We start from the raw sequence: 10,838 nt of genomic DNA, 5'->3' as shown, positions 1-10,838 counted from the left end.
ATCATTACGCCTTGGCTTACTTATAATAATGATGGAACTACGAACTCGCTACTACAGTCACCATCAAATATATCGGAGCGGCCAAGGTGTTCACAATATCTGAACACGCACTCTAACGCCCTGACAATAGAGGCGTGTTCAGATATTTGTGAGCACCTTGACCGCTCCGATATATCTGATGGCGACTGTACAACAACATGATTGAACACAACATTGAGTTTATACATAATTCCTACTTACTATCATAATATAATTTGCTGTGGTTGCAGTAATAATTCTATATTTTTATTCACATATTATTAAATTTACATGACGCCTGATGGAAAAGTCTTTGTCATTACATAGCGGAAGATATGATGTGAATCAGGGTAATAGAAGGCGTTACCTTCACACAATATCGATGCACCGAGATTTGCTTTCAATGTATTTTTTTTTATAAAGTTACACTATTTTGTTATAAAAAAAACAATATTTCCCTTTTTCCACAATATTCACGTCCTTAAAACTTGCGAGCGACCTAGTACCAAATTTAATTAGTATCACTCTTTTCTAAAGGGGCCCACTGATTAACAGTCCGCCGGATGGTAACTGCCTGTCAGATCAAAATTTTGACAGTTCCGAACAACTGACAGGCCGATACCGTCCGGCGGACTGTTAATCAGTGGGCCCCTTAAGTTCCTAAGATTAAGCAAACTATACATCTATGATTAAATTGTGAACGAAGAATATACAACTTCAGTCTTCTTTATCAGGAAATCCGCAGGGTTATCCAAAGGTAAAACACATTACTGATAATCATTGTTTTTAATAGTCTTCATATGGAACAGCGGTACAACTTGAAGGTATTTCTGTGGCTGACTTTACTGTTTCCAGTCCCTCCAGATCGTGGGTCAGCACGAAGAAACTACGATCCGTGTAACCTGTTTCACATCTTCTGTTCGTCAATTTTAGCTCGTATTTTTCTGGCGTACTGAAATGAATTAAAATTAAACGCGTTTTAGAACAAATGTAATTTTTCAAATAATATAACGAAATGGATCAGGATGTTCGAGAATACAGTTTTGAATTTTAATCGTCGCACCTGTATTCTCGAACATCCTGATCCGTTTCCTAATGCTATCGTCACTTGGCGCGTGGCGTGTATGATATTCCGCACGATACAGACGTTGAGCAGTCACTATTGAATCGCCGTTACGATAATACGCTCGTACGCAAAATGCGCGATGCGTCCCCGAGTACTGTTCCATCGTGGCTAAAACTCCACTAAATGGCGCACGCCACGAACCCCTCCCCGCTCCCTTTCGTGGCCCCGTTTCGAATATGGCGCTAAAACAAATACCCGATACCCTTTCTGGACACCTTGTATTAACAACTAAGAAAAATATCCTAATAAATAAGTACCTACACAAAGTAAATAATAAAACATAACACAAGGAGAAAGTGCCACGACATTTACTATGTGGTCAGCTATATAAATAATTACATTATTATAAACACTGGTACCTACATACAAACCATTACAAACCACCCATGACTCAGGAACAAATAAAACTGTGCTTATCACACAAATAAATTTTATTCCCTTACCGGGATTCGCACCCAGGACCAATCGGCTCATGCAGGGTTACTGCCGGCTTTTGGTGCTGACTAAATCAGACCGGTCGTCAAAACGGGTTTAGTCATTCTGATTAGGGTAATTTTTGGACACCATGACGGCGCTCTGATGATTTGTAATTGTAGTTTTTGGCTCACTTTTGGCAATAATACTTACTTTGGATTGCATCGTACGATATTCAGTGGAAAAGAATAGTGTCCAGGAATATAGAGAGCGTATCTTATTTCTTTATTCTCGTCAATGATCATGTAGTACTCTTCCACCTGTCAACAAAAAAGGGAATTTAATATATGTATGTACTTACCTATAATTCTTGGCTACGTTTTATTATAGAAAATATTAGTTTTCGGCTTTGACACTCAAATACACAAGAAGCGTTAACGTTTGGCCAAAGGCATGGTGCCATCGCTCGAAAAGATGACACTATACCTTTGGCCTATCCTCGACTAGATGGCGATACTTTTTGACATTTTACAAATTTCACGTCGCGGCGCGTATGTGTCTGAGCCTTAATTGTACCTACATAATTATTAATTATATTATATAGAGGTTTATCACTTACCGTATAATCAAAGAAAGGGGAACAATCACTTCCACTACGATCACTGGTTTGATTCAATTTCGGAGCCTTATCTTTATAAATCTGAAAAAAGTGTTTCGACGTTTTAAGCTGGGTTTTTATAGAGTTTATCTAATATATAATATCAAATATCCGGAAAAAACGTAAAACACGAAAACAAACAGTGAGCAAGACGGGTAAGTAGGTTGGTTAATGCTAATTCTCCTTATAGGGATAAGTTCGCCTTTGTACTTCCATTACTGTAATTTATTTTTGTAAACCTGTGTTGTGTACAATAAAGTGATTACTACTACTACTACTACTACTAATTCTAGTACTTTAAAATGGTCCTCCAATGGTTGCTCCAATTTATATGAATACTTATTGTATTGATATTATGAAAAACAATATATAAAATATTTTTATCGGAAAATCGACATTATGAAATATGAAATATCTGAAGTAATGAACAAGCGAATGATACCCATTGTTTGGGGTATCTTTATTCCTACCGACGGTTTGTGGCGCAAAGTTGTCAAGTAAATTGACGCACGCCAAAAGAGAAATTAGTGCACTGTTAGTACTCGTATAATATTAGCTGATATTAGTAAAATATTTGATTGCGAAGTTAAATCACTTTACAGAAGTGGAGCATAGTTATAGTTTTTTCCCTGGGTTGGATGGCAGTGGCACCATTGAAAAAAAAACCGGGGAAGTGCGAGTCGGACTCGCGCACGAAGGGTTCCGTACCATAAAGAAAAAAAAAACGGAAAAAATGCAAAAAGAAAACGGTCACCCATCCAAGTACTGACCACGCCCGACGTTGCTTAACTTTGGTCAAAAATCACGTTTGCTGTATGGGAGCCCCAATTAAATCTTTATTTTTATTCTGTTTTTAGTATTTGTTGTTATAGCGGCAACAGAAATACATCATCTGTGAAAATTTCAACTGTCTAGCTATCACGGTTCGTGAGATACAGCCTGGTGACAGACAGACGGACGGACGGACGGACGGACGGATGGACGGACGGACAGCGAAGTCTTAGTAATAGGGTCCCGTTTTACCCTTTGGGTACGGAACGCTAAAAATGGTATTTTTTGTTCAAGTCAAAAAATGTCTTAAAAAATCTGTAAATCTACTTACTCGGCTCAAGATAGATAACTTACGTTAAACAGCTGTATCAATTTATCTAGCGGGGGGTAGTCGTCGGGTCTCACTTCGCAAATGGCTTTCCCTGTGCAGTTTTCAGGCCATATATTGCTTTCTCTCGTAATCGCTGGTTTTCCAACACTTAATTGGAAGCTCAGCAGAGAAACCATCTGAAAATAAAAGTTACAGTCAGGTCAATGCATTTTTTTGTTGGGGAGATTTTATTTATATACGTACAAAGAAATAAATATAAATCATAAATAAATAATACAATGTTTTCTTAATCTTCGTAAGTATTTTTTATTTATTTTTGAATCATTGTAATAGTTAGGAGCTGGCAAAAAACGCTACGTACCTATTGTAACAATAACAACCATCAAGAAATTCGAAAAAAATAAAACGGAGGAGCATAGCTATGTTTCATATACAATAAATTGTAAAAAAATTTTTCTATGTTGTCAAGATCCAGTGAGGAAAATTGGGACTACGATTGTAGAAGCTGTCGTGTAGTTTTAATAATAATATTATGATATTATGGGAGACCTAAAACATAAAAAATTCAAAGAAATATATATATAAATATACAAGAATTGCTCGTTTAAAAGTATACAATTTTACTTACGAATAATAACGTAAATGGCACGAAGTCCATTTTATACGGTTATTGTTCAGGTTGGTGGTGGTGGTGTACCGCGGACGGATGTCTAGACAATGTGGTTCGGTTACAAATGTGGCCCTTTTATAGTAGGTAACCTTTTTCCTGCTAGCTTCCAATAGACGGCTACATATGCCAATTGACGCATGCATTGCGGTTATTTACCCACATGCAAATAATATGAAAGATCGACTATTTTTGATGTAACATATCCAGGCAATAGTAGATTGTTAATCAAGGGTGGAAAGTGAACCATTTCACCCGAGATATTTTGGCGCTCGAACGAAGAGGGAGCGCCAATAGTTCGAGGGTGAGATGGTTACTTTTACCCGAGTTAAACACTCTACTTTTCATTTCGACTATGAGGAAAGTCAAACACGTGAAATGTAGGTTTATTATTGGTAAGTATATTTCTTTAGAACAAATTATTAACAGATACATACATAGGTAAACCACATAACTATAAGTCACTCGAATCACTTTAAAATGTAAACGGCGCCAATTTCAGTCACGCGGAAGCTAATATGAAAGCTTTTAACTGAATAATATGGCATATATGGCTGTTAGCCATTGCTAGAACTAAAAATTAAAAAAAAATACTTTCCACCCTAGGGTGGGAAATGCAATTTTCCACCCGGTTATCAGCCTATGAAAAGTGGACTTTCCGAACAGGAGAGATAAAAAAGTAATTTATTCATATGTTTTATTTATTCAACATTTTAAATCAGGCAACAAGTCCCATATTACAAATACCTTACAGACTAACATGTATATGCATTTTTATAAACTTATAAAACTAAACACTATTTAAACACTATTTATATAATTATTATATTTTACAAAAGTAATGACATTGGTATAAAAATTGACCTAAAATTACTAATCTATTGACTTCTGAGATTCAAATATAAAGTACAAATCGCGATACTTGCTTGTACAAGAAGCTTTGTGGAAGAGACAATCTGAACATAAATTATATTTCTAAGCGTTTTCCAAGCGCGTAAAACGAATGGGAAGCACCCATTGAAGACTTCACTCTTTTAAACTATGGACTTCCTTATGTTATTGTTATTTTATGACGAATTGAATGAATGGAAAAAGTTATAACCTACGGTAAGGTCCAGCATGTGCTAAATTCCGTCATACGTTACTATTCTCTCCCCTTCCGAACGAAATTGAAAATTTCATCGACGAAGCAGCGATTGCTTTTAGTTTCAGCAAGGACATATGTAACTTCGTATAAGATGAATAAAGTCTAAGAAAAAAACGTGCCTCGGATTAAGAAAAAGTCATTCTCGGATAGATGGCGCACACACCTTTAGGTTATTCTCGGCTAGATGGCGCGACGACACCGTTTCATATTTAACAATTTTAACACATAGACATCAGTGAATGAACATGGGTAAAAATGATATAAAAATAATAAAATCATTTATCCATATACATATATTCATTTTTTGATAATTTTATACGTGTTTATTTTGAGTAATAGTCGTGTGTCGATAGATGGCAATAAATTTACAGTGACTACAACATTTACTATGACAGGACCCCTCTATACTATTCTTTTTGGTTTCAGCAATCAAAAGCAAATGGTTTATTTCCTACGATTGAAAATAAAAGAAATATATGCTTGTGGACGGAATAGTCCCTATGACGGTATTAGCCACATTGACCTTACTAACGTATGCTTGTGGCACCAGTGAAAAGGGGTACAAGGTACAGTCAACTGTATAAATATGGGTGCACAAGTCATCTCAAAAATATGTCTCATAGCTCTTATGTCAGTGAACTATGGGACATATTTTTGAATAAGTTGGCTACACCCATATTTTTATAGTTGACCGTACAAGTTTCGCGCAGCACAGGTATAAAAGGATTTAAATTATACCTGTATTGCTTATCAAGAATAGTGCCACAAAACGAAATATAACGCTATTAGATTTCAAATCTTAGCAGAAAGACAAAAACTACTCATATAATTACTTATAAAGAAACACAGTGCGTGGAATCATCACAGCACACATTCAGCAAAGACATTCCTAGAATCCTAGATGCTTCTGTGAAGTCCCTCGCCCGCACTGGGAAAAGTTGGGAAACCCCAGACTTCTCATACATGAGAGAGCACTATTCTAGGAGATCAATTAAAGCTTATTCAATTCAATTCAATTCAATTCAATTCAGTTCAATTCAAATAATTTATTTCGGAATAATTTATGTCCATAGTTGTTAGTAACAAAAAATAACTTAGAGCTAGCGTTAGTACAATTAATTAATACACACATAACTAAATTATTATCACAGACAAAACACAATCATACATAACCTAGTGAGCAATGCAAACGGTTCCAGTGCTCCTGGAAGCGCCCCTGCCATCTCTCTGTAATGGTGGAAATTTTTAACTTTTGACTTTAGGTATAGTAAGTAAAGTAGTAGAGGTACCTTAGTACACTCTTTATCTTTAGGTGCCTATTTAAATAAAATAAAACAAATTCTACCCTCAAATGGCTCCTTAAGCCAGTTGAGGGTAGATGAAAACATTACATGATTAAATAATAATGTAGGTAATGTGTGAAATGATAAAATAATGTAGGTTAAAGTCAAGTCATCCAGTGACTGATCCAGGTGATTTTGATTTTGTATTTGGTTGGTTAACCAATAAATGTTATAACTAATACCCGGTGCCCGGTAGTAAATTGTTTGTTTACTTTTATTTAAATACCTAAAGATACAGATATACGTAAGCTTCATTATATGCTAATACTCGAAGCCTGGCAAGTATAACTTTGTTATCAAATGAGCATATTGAAAGTCGTATAAAATTCTAACATGAAATATTTCCCGGCGTAAACTTATAAGAAACACAAAAGTCGGATTGCATTATAAGGACACACATTAGTCCAAAATGTTACGCAATTGCAATACGGAAAATTAAATAATTTAATTACCCACAGACAAAAACCTACCATCGTGTTTATTTCCCGTAAATGTTTACTAATGGGCAATTAAATTATCTTAATTAATTTTATGTCATTTAGTATTAAACTACAGATGATTAATTATACATTATTTATATTTCCTCCTAAATCATACCTGGTAGGTCGTCCGGTATCTGGCCATACTCTGTGAGGTATACGTGTAAGTCACAGGTAATTACTACATACTGCCGTATTCGAACTTCAAGATATTCGAGAGACTTTAGACAAGAGACGACACGTACTAGATCCATTCTAGATACGTTATAGTTTAGATATCAACTAGTTCTCTTTTGCAGCGCAATTCGGGCAACCAATGTCACTTTTACGTTAGATAGAGTAAGATATCTATTAGATGTGAATTAGATCTCTTAGTCATATCCTGTGGAAATCGTTCATCAACTAGTTCTCTTTTGCAGCGCAATTCGGGCAACCAATGTCACTTTTACGTTAGATAGAGTAAGATATCTATTAGATGTGAATTAGATCTCTTAGTCATATCCTGTGGAAATCGTTCAAGAGTATCGCCAGAATCGCGCAAATGTCAAATTTGACAGGTTAGCTCTTAAACATATCGTTATCGTATCTTGGTGATGTCTAAAAGATGTCTAATAGATGTCTATTTCATAATCCCATTCGGGCCCCTAATTTCTATCATGAGAAGCGGTGGTGGCAGAGTGGATATGACGTTCGACTTTCAATCCGAAGGTCGCGGGTTCAAACACTAATCTCAATAAGGGTTTGAACCCGCGTACCAATGAGTTTTTCGGAACTTATGTAAGTACGGAATATCATTTGATATTTACCACTAGCTTTTGGGTGAAGGAAAACATCGTGAGGAAACCTGCATACATCTGCGAAGAAATCAAAGGTATATGTGAAGTCCCCAATCCGCATTGGGCTAGCGTGGGGACTATAGCGCATAAAGGAGGCCTGTACGAAGCTGGATTCGAATTCCACTAAGGGCATTTGTTTGTTTGTGTATAGTCTGTCCGCTTTTTTAAGATCAAGTACGCCATAGTAAATCTATTTTCAAATCTGTGCAGTTCATTGAAATTTTATTGGAAATTGACAGAAAAATTTGAAAAAAGTGTTGGAGAATATTAACAATATAAGAAAAACATTAAGATAAGATAAGATAAAGATAAAGTTTATTAAGCTCAAAAGGTTACATTCATACATAATTTCATAAGTTATGTTACATAGGTATATTTGTCTAATCTCTTTCGTTGGTACTTAAATTAGGTATAAACCTGTGCTATAAGTACCAGCTACCTTCCATTTGTCTCTATGTAATTTACATGTATATTGTACAGGCGAGTATTATTTATAACTAGCTACATACTGTTAAGAAACTTATGCAAAATCTATAACAAAATCTATAACAATGAGGAAATATTAGAAGTTATCTATAAAGATAGCAAAAAGAATTATTAAAAAAAAAGAAAAAGTTTTTTCAAGAGCTCCAAAATGTGTGTATGTGTGTGTGTGTGTGTGTGTGTGTGTGTGTGTGTGCGTGCGTGAGTGTGTGTGTGCGTGTCTTTTTTAAAGTACACTAAATTGAAACAGTAATAGTTATGTCATAGGATGCAAAAGAATTTCAGTGTCTATGTATGATTTGTTCAATAAATATTCTGTCAATGTCTGTTTGCAGGTGTATTTATTAAGGCCATAAATGTTTAGGGACGAATTAAACTTATTATACAAGAAGCTACCTAGAAAATAATAAAATCTCTTACTAAATGCTGTTCTACAAATAGCATGTCGTGGAATCATTTCTTTTCGCCTACCTCGATGTGTTCTGTGGATATTGGTAACTGTGGAAGAAAAAGATTCGGAGTGTTTCTTCAATACTATTTGGAGTACAAATAGTTGCCGGACTGTGAGTACCTCACATGTTTTATACAGTTCCACGATGGAATAACGAAAAGGTTTACAATAAGCTACCTTTAACAAGGCTCTTTGAGCACGCTCCAGTTTGATAAGGTGGCTCTTGGCAGCACCTCCCCACGTGAGTATGCAGTATCCTATCAATGATTGTGCTAAGGCAAAATAGAGCATTTTTATAATTTTGGGGCCAGCAACATGTCGTAGGTGTTTAAAAATGAAAATTAATTTTCGTACTCTGCCAGATAGGACGTCTATGTGCGGTTTAAAGTTTAATCTATCATCTAATATTATGCCTAAGTACTTCACAGTATCAGTTCGACTGAGCGTAGGACAGTTGCATTTCTGTTCAATGTCCGTTTGGTGATTGTGTGCGGTAATAGTATGGTCATTAAGGCATTTGACACCACTTGCCGTTATAGAAAAAGCCAGGTATTTTGTTTTGTCAACATTGAGAGATAACGAATTATTTAAGAGCCAAGAGTTCACTTTATCAAAGCCTGACTGTGCTTTGCGGAATGTATCTTCCCATGAATGACTTGAAAAAACAAGTGCCGTGTCATCTGCAAAAGCCACTATTTTTCCGTTAGGTAGATCGATATTACACATATCATTAACATACAACAAAAAGAGAGTCGGTCCAAGAATACTCCCTTGAGGTACCCCGTATTCGATTACCAGCTCACTACTTGTGCGATCACCTATCTTAACACATTGTTTCCGGTCTGTCAAGTAGCTCTGGAATAGCTGAAGTTGGGGAAAAACATTGCTCATTATTTTATTTCTGGACGACGAAACGTACATAATATATGCTATATATTATAATTATATAATCACTCCTTTTATGGTAATACTGTACGACCAATTGTTTTCAGACAACAAATACATTACATCTTTATCAGTGGCTTTATATTGGTATTTATTTAAAACATTTAAAAATTTTAATTCACAAATAATTAAGTAAATATAAAACATTAAATTAGCTTACAAATAATAATACAAACTATCTCTAAACTAAATAAACTTAAAATAAAAAGCCTATGTGGCTTATGTGGTTAGGTTATATAGAATGACACAAGATAATTAGTTATATAATATGTCTATTTTTAACCGACTTCCAAATCTCAAAGAAGGAGGTTATCAATTCGGTTGTATGTTTTTTTTTTTATTTTTTTTATTTTTATTTTTTTTTATGTTTGTTACTCCATAACTCCGTCATTACTGGACCGATTTTGAAAATTCTTTTTTTGATTGAATGTATATGCATACAGATTGGTCCCGTTTTTGTCAAAATCCAGTTCTGATGATGGGATCCATGAGGAATCGAGGGAACTCCTCAAATCTTAAAGACATACACATAGTGATTTTTGGATTTTTATCAACGAATCAAGCATATACATCCAAAAAAGTGACATTTGATGAAGTGGAACTGCTGATGATGATCAGAACGGAACTCTTCAACGACGCATAGTTCACGGTTGGCGATTTGTCCTCTTCGTTATGTTTGTTAAGCAAGTTACGTTTTTAAGCCACATTTTTGTCAAGCTCGAGTTCTGATGATGGGATCCATGAGGAATCAAGGGAACTCCTCAAATCTTAAAGGCATGCGTATAGAGATTTTTGTATTTACATCAGAAAATCAAGCATTTTCATTAAAAACTGTCGCATTTGATGAAGTGGAACTGCTGATGATGATCAGAACAGAACTCTTCAACGACGCATAGTTCACGTTTGGCGATTTTTCCTCTTCGTTATGTTCGTTAAGCAAGTTAAGTTTTTAAGCCACACTTTTGTCAAGCTCGAGTTCTGATGATGGGATCCATAAGGAATCGAGGGAACTCCTCAAATCTTAAAGGCATACGTATAGAATTTTCTGTATTTTCATCATAAAATCAAGCATTTACATTAAAAACTGTCGCATTTGATGAAGTGGAACTGCTGATGGTGACCAGAACAGAACTCTTCAACGACGCATGGTACACGTCTGGTGATAACGA

The 10,838-nt window shown here is 35.4% G+C and overlaps 1 protein-coding gene across 1 annotated transcript; it reads right to left on the bottom strand.

Moving 5' to 3' along the window:
- Window positions 1–793: 793 nt before the first annotated feature.
- On the bottom strand, window positions 794–4,044 carry LOC134664792 (uncharacterized). The gene is made up of 5 exons (XM_063521532.1): window positions 3,947–4,044; window positions 3,342–3,494; window positions 2,178–2,258; window positions 1,772–1,878; window positions 794–970 (listed from the first exon to the last, which is right to left on the bottom strand). The coding sequence occupies exons 1-5, from the start codon at window positions 3,974–3,976 to the stop codon at window positions 805–807; spliced, it is 537 nt and encodes a 178-aa protein (XP_063377602.1). The 5' UTR covers window positions 3,977–4,044; the 3' UTR covers window positions 794–804.
- Between the last annotated feature and the right edge of the window lie 6,794 nt (window positions 4,045–10,838).

The sequence above is a fragment of the Cydia fagiglandana genome, chromosome 5, assembly GCF_963556715.1.
Source record: "Cydia fagiglandana chromosome 5, ilCydFagi1.1, whole genome shotgun sequence".
Classification (NCBI taxonomy): Eukaryota; Metazoa; Arthropoda; class Insecta; order Lepidoptera; family Tortricidae; genus Cydia; species Cydia fagiglandana.
This window is presented reverse-complemented; position numbering and strand designations above follow the sequence as displayed.

What these genes read in the sequence shown, in the direction of transcription:
- LOC134664792 (XM_063521532.1), bottom strand. Translation starts at nt 3,976, where the DNA reads ATGGACTTCGTGCCATTTACGTTATTATTC. An exon ending in CCCCTTTCTTTGATTATACG is followed by an intron (nt 1,879 to 2,177) that starts GTAAGTGATAAA and finishes TTTTGTTGACAG; the next exon opens with GTGGAAGAGTACTACATGAT. An exon ending in ATCGTACGATGCAATCCAAA is followed by an intron (nt 971 to 1,771) that starts GTAAGTATTATT and finishes AATTCATTTCAG; the next exon opens with TACGCCAGAAAAATACGAGC.